Source organism: Mus caroli, unplaced genomic scaffold (genome assembly GCF_978045245.1).
Source record: "Mus caroli unplaced genomic scaffold, Mus_caroli_1 scaffold_9, whole genome shotgun sequence".
Taxonomy (NCBI): domain Eukaryota; kingdom Metazoa; phylum Chordata; class Mammalia; order Rodentia; family Muridae; genus Mus; species Mus caroli.
The window spans coordinates 50346085-50360272 of NW_028227264.1; the positions used below are offsets into that span (position 1 = coordinate 50346085).

At 40.9% G+C, this 14188-nt stretch overlaps 1 protein-coding gene across 1 annotated transcript in view; it reads right to left on the reverse strand.

Annotated features, from left to right (window-relative positions):
* The window catches only part of Ros1 (ROS proto-oncogene 1, receptor tyrosine kinase), a 125813-nt gene that overhangs the window by 34392 nt on the left and 77233 nt on the right, over positions 1-14188 (reverse strand). Inside the window, exons 28-33 of the mRNA XM_085843349.1 lie at positions 12850-13049; positions 11299-11443; positions 9970-10202; positions 7286-7462; positions 4155-4323; positions 2412-2529 (exon numbers count right to left, since the gene is read on the reverse strand). Coding sequence (XP_085699475.1) covers positions 2412-2529; positions 4155-4323; positions 7286-7462; positions 9970-10202; positions 11299-11443; positions 12850-13049 — 1042 coding nt within the window. The remainder of the gene's footprint in view (positions 1-2411; positions 2530-4154; positions 4324-7285; positions 7463-9969; positions 10203-11298; positions 11444-12849; positions 13050-14188) is intronic.

Sequence of the window (14188 nt, forward strand, 5' to 3'; positions counted from 1 at the left end):
AGCATGTTTATTAAAGTTTTAGTGATTCATGAGCAAACCAACTAAACCCACGAAGAGAGAAAGTTGGTGACCCCATTCCTGCTGTTTAAAATGCAGGAAATTGCTAATCTCCAAACACATAAGTACTTCACAGTTTTGGGCTCAAAAATTTGCACTTTTGCCTTTTCTGTTTTTAATCTTTTCTTTTCTGCATGCATGTATGGTATATACGTACATGTGTGTATACAGCCCTGCATGATAGTCCAGGCAATAGGAAGATATTGGGTGTCCTACCCTATCACTTTCTGCCTTATTCCCTTGAGACAGGGTCTGTCACTAAACCTGAAGGTAGATTAGAATCCAGAAAGCCCCAGTAAAGCTGTCTCCACCTGTCACAGGGACAGTGTTATAGGCATGTACACAGCTACACCTGGCTTTTTATGTGGGGTCTGAGGATTCAAACTCAAGTCCTTATGTTTTCTCAGTAAGAACTCTTATCCACTGAGCCATGTCCCTAGTCTTTTTGCTTGTTTGATTGGTTGGTTGGTTGGTTGGTTGGTTGGTTGGTTGGTTGGTTTTTTTTAAACAGAGCTATTTCTGCAGCCAGGATGTCCTTGAACACATGATCCTCCAGTCCTTCCCTTCTGAGTTCTTGGATTACAGGTGTGAATACCATACTTGGCTTATATATTTTTTTAAATTTTTCAGTCTCCTGTGTCACTTGTAATTTACTTATGCCATCTTTAGATAAAATGTAGAATTTAGAATTGCAAGAACAGTAATTCTTAATAAGTTGGTGTATAGACAGGTAGTTCAGCCACCAAAATTATCAGTATGTGTGAGTGGAGGTGTCAGGGGGGTGGGTTAAAAAAAATGTAGAGTTTAACTAGAGTATCCTTTCTGAAGCTATGACTTAGAGATAATCATATGATAACACTTCCTCCTGTCCTATAGTATCGATATTATAATACCAATAAATAGCTGCATGGCAAGGGTATGCAAGCCATTTAGGTAAAATAACACATTTAGGATCTTACTGAAGGGAGCACACTAAGGAGTCCCAGCAAGGATAAAGTCATGGCCTGGATGTTGCACACCATTGTAGTCAAAGACCACCAAGATAGTTCATAAACGTATTCTACTATGTATAAAAAACAGAGACAAATTATTTCTTCACAATTGTAACTAAAAATGTAACCCAAAGAATTTCCTAACATGAGCAGGAAATTTTCTGAGGTTCTGGGGATGCCAGAGTAAAGGCGAAGCAAAAATAGACCTAAAGCTCAAGTTGCCAGGACTATAATTATGGAAGTGACTTCTGTCCTTGGAGCCTCTTAAAGATGGTTTCATAGTCCCGTGAGGGGAGTGTCTTTGGAATTTGGATTTCTCCCCTTGAGCTGGCACCAGGTCAGTCCTTCTGGGCCAGTTCCCTCACTGAACTCTGTAAACTGGCTGGGTCTGAGGGTACACGTGCTTCTCAGCTGCTGGTTTTAGGCGACAGCATATTCTCAGTCTTTGGAAACACACTCATCTGTTGACATCAGAAAGACAAGCCCACAGACCTGTTGACTTCACATCATGTCAGCTGCCTCCTCGTTTCAGATTCTGAAAAAGGTATACCTATCTTTCTGCCACTTTTCACCTGAGAGAATCCAACTTTGCTAAAACAAACATTTATCAGTTTACATGCACTCATTGTCTGACACCAAACGTCAGCTCAGCTTCTTTTTTTTTTTTCTTTTATTAGATATTTTCTTTATTTTCATTTCAAATGTTATCCCCTTTCCTGGTTTCCCCTCCTAAAACCACCTATCCCCTTCCCCTCCCCTACCCCTGCTCATTCAACCCACCCACACCTACTTCCTGGTCCTGGCATTCCCCTATACTGGGGCATAGAACCTTCACAGGACCAAGGGCCTCTCCTCCCATTGATGACGGATAAGGCCATCCTCAGCTACACATGCTGCTGGAGCCATGAGTCCCACCATGTGTACTCTTTGGTTGAAGGTATAGTCCCTGGGAGCTCTGGGGATACTGGACCCAAGGAACTGAAGGGGTTTGCAGCCCCATAGGAGGAACAACAATATGGACTAACCAGCCCCGCTTCTTAAGCAGAGTGGATATTAAGTAAACATTGGTTGCATAAACTCTGAGGGAGCGGTTTCTGTGAAGTTTGAATGAACAGTTGCAGATTTCTGAGTGATGTGGTGTGTTTTGTAATTAAGAAGGTCAAGGCTAACTTTAGGGAATGGGCAAAGACCATCATGGAAACATTCGAAAATCCGTAAAGATTCATTTTTCTATATAAATGTACTGAATTATGGGCAGAATTATTGCTTTTGACCACCTTGTAACTGACTGTTTTAGTTCTTGAGACACATAAGGCCCCGGTTGATATATATCTGACCTCAAGGACACAAATTGACACGTACCTGACCTCAAGGGTGTAGTACATCAATCTGCTCCCATTATCTTCAGCTTTTTCCCACTGGATTGAATTTTTACTCCCTTCTAGTAATTTAGGAATACCTGGTTTGCTTGGGACTCCAGCTTTATGGGGATAAAGAGAGAATTGACAGATATGTTAGAAGTACAAAGTATTTTGCATTAGTTATCTTTCTCTGGAATATGCTGCAGATGATAAATGTATTAGAGAAATATTCTGATACAGAAGGTGTGTGTGTTTACATGTGCTTATTTATATGGAAGCCAGAGGATAACATCAAGTTTTGGTCTTCAGTTATCACCCACATTACATTTTTGAGAGAATCACTCATTGGTTTAGTGCTCACTGGGCTGGGTTGGCTGCTCAAGGAGTCCCAGAGATCTACCTGCGTCCACCTGCCATAGCACTGGGGTTACAAGTACTCTACCACATCCAGATGTTTGGTGTGGGTTCTGGGAACTGAACCCAGAACCTCACACTTACCTAGCAAGCACTTTTCTGCTTGAGCTGTCTTCCCAGACCTGAAGCACATATTTTTATGTGACTACATGAACCTTTCATTAATGATGGGTTGGCTACTTAGTAATAAGTGATAAATACAAATTTTTAAACAGTCATACTTTTGGAACCTTTGCCCTCTACTTTTTCAGGAATCAACCTGGAGTTATGGTGTTCAGAATGTTTTTTTTTTTTTTTGGTGTTTTTTTTTTGGGGGGGTTGGTTTTATGAGACAGGGTTTCAAACTGTGTAGCCCTGGCTGTCCTGGAACTTACTCTGTAGACCAGGCTGGCCTTGAACTCAGAAATCCACCTGCCTCTGCCTCCCAAGTGCTGGGATTATAAGCGTGCGCCACCACTACTCGGCGGTGTTCAGAATCTTAATCAAATAGATTGTAGGGCTTTTTTGGTTAGTTTTCGTTTACTTGTTTAAGAATTATTTATTTTATGTATATGAGTATGCTGTATGTCTTCAGACACACCAAAAGAGGGCATTGGATCCCACTACAGATAATTGTGAGCCACCATGTGGTTGCTGGAAATTGAACTCAGGACCTCTAGAAAAGCTGCCAATGCTCTTAACCACTGAGCCATCTCTCCAGCCCCATTTGTTTCTTCATTTTATCATTTGGACTATAAACTTTATTTTGTATGTATTTCTTGGGCATCCAGTTACTCTATTTTATATAGTTCTTGCTGAAAAAAAAAATACCTAGAGAGGATATCAAAAAACTGAAAGAAGGAAGTTTTGCCCATCTCAGGATCCTACAAACCCTAACCAGTATGTACTTTTTCCTTCCTGTAATGACTCCTGACTCTTCAATTAATTCACCTATGCTACAGACCTAGTGATGATTCTCAGGAAAATATTTGAGGGCCAATAGAGATGGCTTAGAGGTTAAGGGTAGTTGCTAGTCATGTAGAGGACACAGTTTCTGTTCCCAGGTTCCACGTGGTGACTCATAGCCATCTATAACTACAGTTCTAGGAGATCCAATAGCCTCTTCTGTCTAACATTGGAACCTGGTAATGTCACTAGGTACACAAGCAGGTACACATATATAGACTCAGATAAAACACTAACATACATAAATGAAAAATAGATATTTTTTTAGAAATGTGTGCTTCTAAAATGTGATTGGTAGAATTGAGAGACGAAAAAATAGCAGAGATGTTTGCATTACACATATATGCTAACATAATACATGTTAACAATATATGCTAATACCTACCTTTTGTCTTGAAGCTCTCTGGAATGGAGGAGCTATTTTCTCCTGTCGTATAGACCACCACCACTCGAATGTTATAAGAGGTGTAAGGTTGTAGATCTGTGATGTTACAGACATAAACTGGACCTTGGCTGCATGAAGCTTTGACATGGTAAAACTCATTATATTTCCACTAGAAAAAGAAGTATAACTAAGGTTTTTTCTTTTCAGAAACTCTTGGATGTAGAACTTGAGCAAAACTTAAATAAATTTATTTACATTAAAAGTAAGACCTTCTTTACACTGTTTAGTTCCAATCATTACCCTCTTCACTGATGGCCCCCTTGTTTCTTATGTCAGGTTATAATTAGATGAATGGCCCCTTTTAACTGAAGTGAAAGGTGGAGCATACCTAGGTCTGCTCAATGGAGAAGATTCAGAGCTGAGGCATGCTGCTCTCCCTAGGTGCAGACACTCACACTAAGGCGGGATGGCTAAAAATAGCAGTCACAGTGGAGGAACAAGGATGGACTCATATAAGGAGAGCCTCTATTTCAGGGACTGGTTCATTTTAAACTCATCATTTTATATGCTTTGATTCTCTGCTGAAGTCCATCAATAAGCCAAAACATTTGGGACTTTCCTTCCTCTAAGACTGTCTGCAGATATGTGCTGGCCATGCTTTATTCACATTCCTGGGAACCTAAAGTCCTCCAAAAGGGAAACTCTGGCCCACCATACACAGCCCTCCGCAGGTTAGACATTAAGTACAGGAAGGCTCCCTCCCATTCCACTTTACACATCTGATAGTTTTTAAGTTCAACTAAGTGAAGCTTCTTTTCTGTAGAAAATTACTTTTTAAAAAAAAATCCTTCTGAATTGGACATAGAACTGGAACAGGAGAACCCTGTCTGCTGTCCTCCCTTGACTTTGAGGAATGGAACGGTTGACTTAATGACTCACGCTCCTTCCTTCCATGGACATCACCCAAGTAGGACCGTTCTAGGGGTGTATCAGTCCTGGGACTCTTCTTTGCAGACATGTCCCAACTGGTGGCATTTGACTCACTATAGTATCTATCTCAGTCTGTGTCTTCTCATTAAGACAATGAGATACCTACCTATCGTTATCCCTCGAATCTTCTCCGGTCTGAGGAGCAACAGTAGTATCTCCTCTCCCTTTGACTTTACACTGAACTGAACTAAGATTATCTAAGTAAGTCCAAAAGAGAACAATCCTCCAATCTCCAATTTAGCCTTATTTTTATAAAGTCGTCATTTCAAATAGGCAAGTCACTAAAACAGTTTCAGTACAAAAAAGGAAAAATAGCTACATACTCAATACTCTATACTTGATCCTCTATTTCCTCACTCTATCCAAAAAGAGCAAAAATCACAAAAATATATAGTACATTTTTAAAACCCACAAAGAGAAAAGGGAGCATGAGCTGGGAGGGAGAGACTTTAAGGAAGCAGTGGAATGTATGTGACATAAAAGCAGAGGGGCTACTGTTGGAGAGAGGAAAGGACAAACACAGAGGGCAGTAGAAGGGATATGGATAAGAACAAGATCACTCTCAACACTTGAGTACAGATAGGGAAGGGACACTTGGGATCCCTCCACTAGCTGATGAGCTATTCATAATTAATGGCTGCTAGGGGAAAGGAGTCATTTTTCTTCAAGGGTAGAGACACAGGTAAATAGCTTCACACCGTGTACAAGAAAGTAAACTCCGCGGGTTACTAAGATAAACATGAAAGGAGAAGAAGGATGTTTTGGAAAGGGGTTTCCAAAGAGAAAGAAATGGCAGTAGGATGAGGTCAAAATAGGAAATATCCATGTATGAAATTGTCAAGAGTAAGTGAGAGGAGGTAAGAAAAGGGAATGGTGTGAACACTACCAAAATATATAACAGTCATGTATTAAATTATTAAATAATCAATTAAATTTTGTTTTAAAAAATAAATGTGCAAAAGGGAAACAATTTGACCTTTAAAAAAAAAGTGAGGTCTCTACAGTTCTATTTTGCTTTAAGCAACTCGAAAACAAGACGGTCTTAAATAGTCTTTACAAATGTTTCAACATAAACCTGTAAATGTGCAGACATGTACACAGCTAAGCACTGGTAAGAATGGTGAACAGCAATTACAACATCTTAATAATCTACTCTTGGTGCACCACTCTGAAAGCCAGTGTAAATTTCCTGTACAGAGTCCAGTTAGCTGAAACCTTAAACGTCAGTTTGGGTGTTGATTTAATAAATCATGAGGAATTCTGAATAAAGAAATATTTTAAACTTCATGTATTCACAGCAAACTGTTTGGGAATAAAGCGACTTCACTCTTCATTCTATTCTGTGGCTGTGCCCTACTTAAATGTTGAAAGCACACTTCCAAACTAGGTTTTGGCTTTTTGCTTGTTGGTTTACTATATTTTTTCATAGAAAACACCCAATTGTTATGGATTTTAAAGGTGAAAACATATACATTGAGTTTATTAATAATTAATATTTTGTTTAATATAATATTAGTAGGATGACTTACACAGTTCTTATAATTTTATGTGTAGGGGTGGTTGGCCTGAATCTATGTCTATGCACCTTGTATGTATGTTCCTGATTCTCTTTGAAAGACAGAAGACAGAGTCAGATCCCCTGGAGCAGTTGTGAGTAGCCAGGTGGGAATTGAATTGGGTTCTCTGGAATAGTAGTTAGTGATCTTAAGTCCTGAGGTATAACCCAGCCCCTATATGAGTCTTCTGAAAGTCAATTTTTTATTACATTTATTTAATGTGGGAGGGGGTAGGAGTGGAGAAACACATGTGCCGAGACTTGTGTCTAGAGATCAGAGGAAAATTTGTGAGAACAGGTTCTGTCCTTCTTCTTTGTGGGTCCTGTGGATCAAAATGAAGACCTCGGGCTTGACAATAAACACCTTTACCCTTGAACCACACTGCCATCCCTTCAAAGCAAACTGAACTTTGGATGCTATTTTGGATAAAACTTTACCTGCATAATTTACTACTTCTCATGCCAATTTGAGCCAATAAATGTTGGCAAGCACTGTTGATTTATACAAGAGAACATTCTAGTCATACAAAAGAATCTTTCCAGCTTATTGCAGATCATAAAACAAGGATTTGCATCAAAAGTCTACCTTCTGGAGTTCAAACCAAAATCCAGTGAGGTTAACGTTTGACGGAGCCTTCCAATCGAACTGCAGACTAGTGTTCCCTGGAATCAAGGCAGAGGGTTTCTCTGGTGTGTCAAACATGTTGACACTGACAGGATGACTCTCAGTACACCACATTTCCTCAGGGTGGCACGCCAGAACCTTTTTGTTAAAATAAATAAATAAATAAGCGCATCTTAGTCTTCTCGGAACATGATCTTGAATATGGCAATTAGAAGCATCTTGGTGGGACTAATATCCAATATATACAAAGAGATCAAAAAGCTGGACTCCGGAAATTCAAATAACCCCATTAAAAATGGGGTACAGAGCTAAACAAAGATTTCTCAACTGAGGAATACCAAATGGCTGAAAAGCACCTGAAAAAAATGTTCAACATCCTTAATCATCAGGGAAATGCAAATCAAAACAACCTTGAGATTCCACCTCACACCAGTCAGAATGGCTAAGATCAAAAATTTAGGTGACAGCAGATTCTGGCAAGGATGTGGAGGACGAGGAACACTCCTCCATTGCTGGTGGGATTGCAAGCTTGTACAACCACTCTAGAAGTCAGTCTGGTGGTTCCTCAGAAAATTGGACATAATACTACCAGAAGATCCAGCAATACCTCTCCTGGGCATATACCCAGATGTTCCAACTGGTAATAAGAACATATGCTCCACTATGTTCATAGCAGCCTTATTTATAATAGCCAGAAGCTGGAAAGAACCCAGATGTCCCTCAACAGAGGAATGGATACAGAAAATGTGATACATTTACACAATGGAATGCTACTCAGCTATTAAAAACAATGAATTTATGAAATTCTTGGACAAATGGATGTATCTGGAGGATATCATCCTTAGTGAGGTAACCCAATCACAAAAGAAGTCATTAGATATGCACTCACTGATAAGTGGATATTAGCACAGAAACTTAGAATACCCAAGATACAATTTGTAAAACACAAGAAAATCAAGAAGACGGAAGACCAACAGGTGGATACTTCATTCCTCCTTAGAATAGGGAACAAAATACTCATGAAAGGAGTTACAGAGACAAAGTTTGGAGCTATGACAAAAGGATGGACTATCCAAAGATTACCCCACCTGGAGATCCATCCCATAATCAGCCACCAAACCCAGACACTATTGCATAGGCCAGCAAGATTTTGATGAAGGGACCCTGTTATAGATGTCCCGTATGAGGCTATGCCAGTGCCTGGCAAATACAGAAGTGGATGCTCACAGTCAGCTATTGGATGGAACACAGGGTCCTCAATGGAGAAGCTAGAGAAAGCACACAAGGAGCTGAAGGGGTCTACAACCCTATAGGTGGAACAACAATATGAACTAACCAGTACCCCCAGAGCTCGTGTCTCTAGCTGCATATGTATCACAAGATAGCCTAGTCAGCCATCAGTGGGAAGAGAGGCCCCTTGGTATTGCAAACTTTATATGCCCCAGTACAGGGGAATGCCAGGGCCAAGAAATGGGAATAGGGGGTATAGGGGAGCAGGGTGGGGGGGAGGGTATAGGGAACTTTCGGGATAACATTTGAAATGTATATAAAGAAAATATCTAATACAAAAAAGTTTTAAAAATAAAATAAAATAAAACGAAGCACCTTGGTCCTTTCAGAACATAATCTTGAGTATGCCCAGGGCAGGGAGGTAGAGAGAGGGAGGGACCTGAACAGGAGAGAGGATGGACAGGGGGAAAGGAGGGAGCGGGATCAGCATGGGAAGAAACAGGAGAAATGTCCAGAGGGTCAGGAGGATGAGTAGGCATATGTAACAGAAGAGGATGGAGAATGGGGGAGGGTTGCGGAGTGGGGAACCACTCGACAGTCCCAGACAACAGGGAAGCAAGTGGTTCCCAGGACCCAATGGGAATGACATTAGCTGAAATACCCAACAAAGGGGAGAGAGAACCTGAAGAGACCACCTCCAGTAGATAGGCATGGCCCCAAGGTGAGGGATAGGGCCACCCACCCATATCGAAATTTTTAACCCAGAATTGTCCCTGTCTAAACGAAACACAGGGAGAAAACTGAAGCAGAGACCACCCCACCTTGGGATCCATCCCATCTGCAGACACCAAATCCAGATACTATTGCTGATACCAAGAAGTGCTCCCATACTGGAGCCGGGCATGGCTGACCTCTGAGAGGCTCTGCAAGCATCTCACTAAGAGAGATGACGATATTCACAACCAACCATTGGACTGAACCTGGGGACCCCAACGTAAGAGTGAGGGGAAGGATTGAAGGAGCTAAAGAGGATTGCAAACCTATAGAAAAAAAAAACGCTATCAACTAACTGGACCCCCCCCCCCCCGCGTGCTCCCAGGGGCTAAACTACCAATCAAAGAGTATACATGGATGGGTCTATGGCTCCAGCTACATAGCAGAGGATGGCCTTATCTGGCATCAGTGGGAGGGGAAGCCCTTGGTTCTGTAGAGGCTTGATGCCCCAGCATTGGGGGATGCTAGAGGGGTGAAATAGGAGTAGGTAGGTGGGGGGGGGAGCACCCTCTTAGAGGCAACAGGGAGGGGGATGGGATGGGGAGTTTGCAGAGGGAAGACTTGGAAGGGGGACAACATTTAAAATGTAAATTAATAAAATAACCACTTAATTTTTAAAAAGCGCCCAGAACACTCAATACCTTCATCACATAGAGCTGTCCACCAGATAGTTTAGTGACGAGCAGAGAAAGCCTGGCACTTGGAAATTCACCCTGTCTTAGAGGAGTCTCAGGAATGGGAGCCAGGTATGACATAACCAGCTGATAGCGGACTGACTCTTTGGGTCCGTTTGGCTGATGGGATTCTGTCCAGAATACATGGAGACTGGTGTCCGACAACACAGTTGCGTTGATATGACAAACTGCCCCGGGCACTGAAATAAATAGCATCGAAGGATAAGGAACATTGCAACAGTGCTAGGTGGTGGAAAGAAGCAAGAGAGTCAGTTGAGGAACAGTGCTGTCATGTGAAGAGAACGAGTTACAGAGGTCCAAAGGAAAGTTGGCCACTTACATAATGGGAAGTGAGCAGGCTGCCTGAAAAGATGTTGTCTATTTTTGCCTAATGACCAAATCATTCTCTGACCCCAGCTCAAGTCTACAGGCAGTGATGAACTATGAAATTTGAGACAGCTTTGTGACAACCATCAAAAACAGCTGAAAGAAATGATTTCCAGCCTTTGGATTCTCAGTCTACTATTTCCAAGACTGTAAGGCTGCATTAGTTTAAGCCCAAGGGCACTGGGCATATTTCACATTATATCTTGGTTTTCCTATCCTGCCACATGTGCAGAAACCTCTGGTTACATGGGAGGAGAGTGACACTGCATGGCAGGACCAAAGCATGTGCTTCTTGGTCAATCTACATTTTGATGTCTTCCCTTCTAGTTACATTGTGCTTTGCTGGACTCTGTTCTGTCAAGGGTACAAGCCAGAATCAAGTCTCTAAAGTGTTTCCCCCAGAGTTAACAGCTCTTATTGAGGGACTGGCAAGATGGCTCAGCGGGTAAGAGCACTGACTGCTCTTCTGAAGGTCCTGACTTCAAATCCCAGCAACCACATGGTGGCTCACCACCACCTGTAATGAGATCTGACATCCTCTTCTGGAGCGTCTGAAGACAGCTACAAGTACTTATGTATAATAATAAATAAATCTTTGGGACAAAACGAGCAGGGACTGAGTGAGTGGGGCCAACCAGAGTGAGCAGGGTTGACCAGAGTGAGCAGAGATCCTAAAATTCAATTCCCAACAACCACATGAAGGCTCATAACCATCTGTACAAGCTACAGTGTACTCATATACATAAAATAAGTAAATAAATCTTTTTTTTAAAAAAAGTTCTTATTGAACTTTAATGTTTCACCCTCATAATGATGATTACTTAGCATTCAGATAAAAAAAATACAGACATGGGCATCACACATATTATAGAATTCCACACTAGAAACCCACAGCAGCCCATAGCTCACCTCCACTTTTAGTTTGTCCTTGAATCTCTTTTCCAAGAGGTAAATGTTCTAAAGGCTCTGAATAATAGTTCTTCACAGCTATCTGAATCACGTACATTGAAAATGGCTTCAGACCTTCAATCCGGGCTACATTCTCCTGTGATTCCTGTCATTGAATTTTACATTAAGTATTTGAATCTTGTGTTTCATACAAACCACTGTTAGTGATACTACTGTCTTAATCTAACAGACTTGACTTGTTTACTGTCTCCATGAATTAGCAACAGATGATTAGCAGGCAACCATCCTCAGCAAATGTGGAATTACTCACCACACAAGGCAGTGAGATCCCGAAGAGAAACAGCACTTCGTTCTCATTGCCTCACAATGTGGGACTGTCAGTTTGCAAACTTGTGTGAACATAATGAAAGATCAAATAAATGCTGTTAAATATCCTCAGAAATCAAGTCTAATGGACTGAACAACATGCTGGGGGCTCTGGTTCTCAATGCTGCCTGTGCTTTAAAAACCTCCAAGAAGGTTTCTGAACATGTGCTTTGGTACCACTCTTGGCAATCCTGACTGGGTGGTCTTGTGTGAAGCCAAGGCTAAGAGTACCTGACTTACACTTGTCTTAATCATTTTACAGACAGGAAACTATAGTTGGTCTAATACCAAAAGTGTCCTGCACTATAACATAGCTTATTCAGCATAATGTACACTTTATGATAACACACAGTATCTGTTGCCCAAAGCTGATGATCAATTTCCATTCTTTAAATTGGTTAAATAAAACAATTACAAAGAAAAATATTGAACACAGATGAGTCTGTTACTCTAATACCAAATGGCAACCAAACACATTGGTATTGAAGTGAATAGAGGCAACTCATTTACCCAAGAAATAGCTACATCTAGGCACGGTGATATATGCCTGTAATGTCATATATTACACCAGAGGTAAGGTATCCCACAAGGCCAACCTGGCCTATGGGGCTAGTTTCCTGCCAGTTCAGATTATAGAGTAAAATGATGTCTCAGAGAGACAGAGAAAAACAATGAGTGCACTGTCTACTGCATGTCTACTATTCCACACATCTAGGAAAACAACGACAGATAACAAGCAGATGGAGTCCATAGAGTACATATCACAACACAGAACAAGTAGACAAAATATTATTTATATTTTATGTTAGATAAATGTTATAAAATGATACAAAATAGTCACATTCTCCCTGCCTGATTCGATCTTTGGCTCTTCCATTTAATGGCTAGGTCATAGGAACAAGCTCTATAACTCTTGGGGACAATTAGGGAGGGGAATAAACTTTGTTCTCTCAGGACCTGCAAGAAACAGTTACCATGACAACCCATAGCTAGTGTTAATAAGTTTTCCTAATGTTTAGCTTACTCCCAGGCAAGAAGGCTAGAAACTAGTGTGCTTTGATCAGTCATTGGCTAGAAGAAGTTTTAAAACAAAGCTTAAAGTATCTTTGACCAAAAACATGGTTGAAAGGTTTACATCAAGTAAAAACATTGTAAAAAGACAAAAGCAGCCAGCTCCAGGCTTACCAGCATTTTGTGTCTCCTGTCAGAGCTGTTTGCCCTATTAGCTTCCATATAGTAAATCAGGTATGTTGATGTGGGGTGGGTAATACCATGCCACGTGAGGTTTGTCTTGACTGGAGGTAATTTGAGTGTGAGGCTGGTGTTGGTGGCATATAATATAGTTGCTTCTACCATATCTGAAGCTAGAGACAGATATGCTTTATCTAAAATAATAAGAAAAAAAAAGAAGGAATAGTAAGTTTATCTAACAAGGGTAACAGCAAATATTAGAAACAAATTTGTGGAGTACGCAGAACTTTAAATTGCAATGATAAATATGAAATGCTTTTGATATCGTGTCTACTTTGAGACCCTGGCTTTAGCACACTATCCTGGATCCTCCCCAGTGCACTCCTCCGTTTTCTCTACAGTCAAATCTATCTGATGTTTAGGATAGCATACTCAGAGGAAACTCATTTTCTAAAGTTCAGTTGCCCAATCTTGGTAGGTGTCTACTCTGTGAACCCTCCAGAGTGGCATTTGCCTCACTGATAATGAAGGGCAAATATTCTGTAAGGCATCCCTGACCCTCACCGCCTCCCTATCTAAGATGCAGCCACCATATCACTAGGGGCAGGAGCAATCTTGTAAGAACTTACTAGAAGGCATGTTAGCAAAGTTTGATGCTAGCAGGCATGGTGCACATGCTTGTAATAATAGCACGTGGGAGGCAGAGGCTCAAGGGTTTCATGCTAACATTTGTGTATGGCATGTTATTGCACCCTTAAATTGGTAGCTGTGACCATCTGCGACACATCACCACAAAATGTGGTGTGTTGACACCCTGTCATTAAAGTGGGAAAGACTCATAGAGTCTCTATAAAGATTTATATACAAATAATGGTTGGTGATAAAGAGATATTTTCTTTGGTGATAGGGTCACTGATAAGTATACATGCTTCTATAAACAAATTCTGATGCATTCAACTGTAAATAATGCTAATGAAATCCATTGGTTTACAAAAAATAAAAGACAGGTAAGTAGAAAAATTGGGTAAGGGGTCTGGCAATATGGCATAGTGGGTAAGGGCACTTCCTACAAACCTGGCAACCTGAGTTAGATTCCTTGAATCCATAGAAGAAGAGAAAGGACTCCTAACCTGTCCTCTGACCTCTACAGATGCATCGTGACTAGCATAAACCTGCATTCACACACACACACAGAGAGAGAGAGAGAGAGAGAGAGAGAGAGAGAGAGAAATAAAAACTTTTTAAAATTATATGAAATAGTAGAAGGGTGGCAAGATGAAGAGGAAGAATATGAGAAAGAGTGAAAGACTAGGAGAAGGAAATGGGTGGGTAT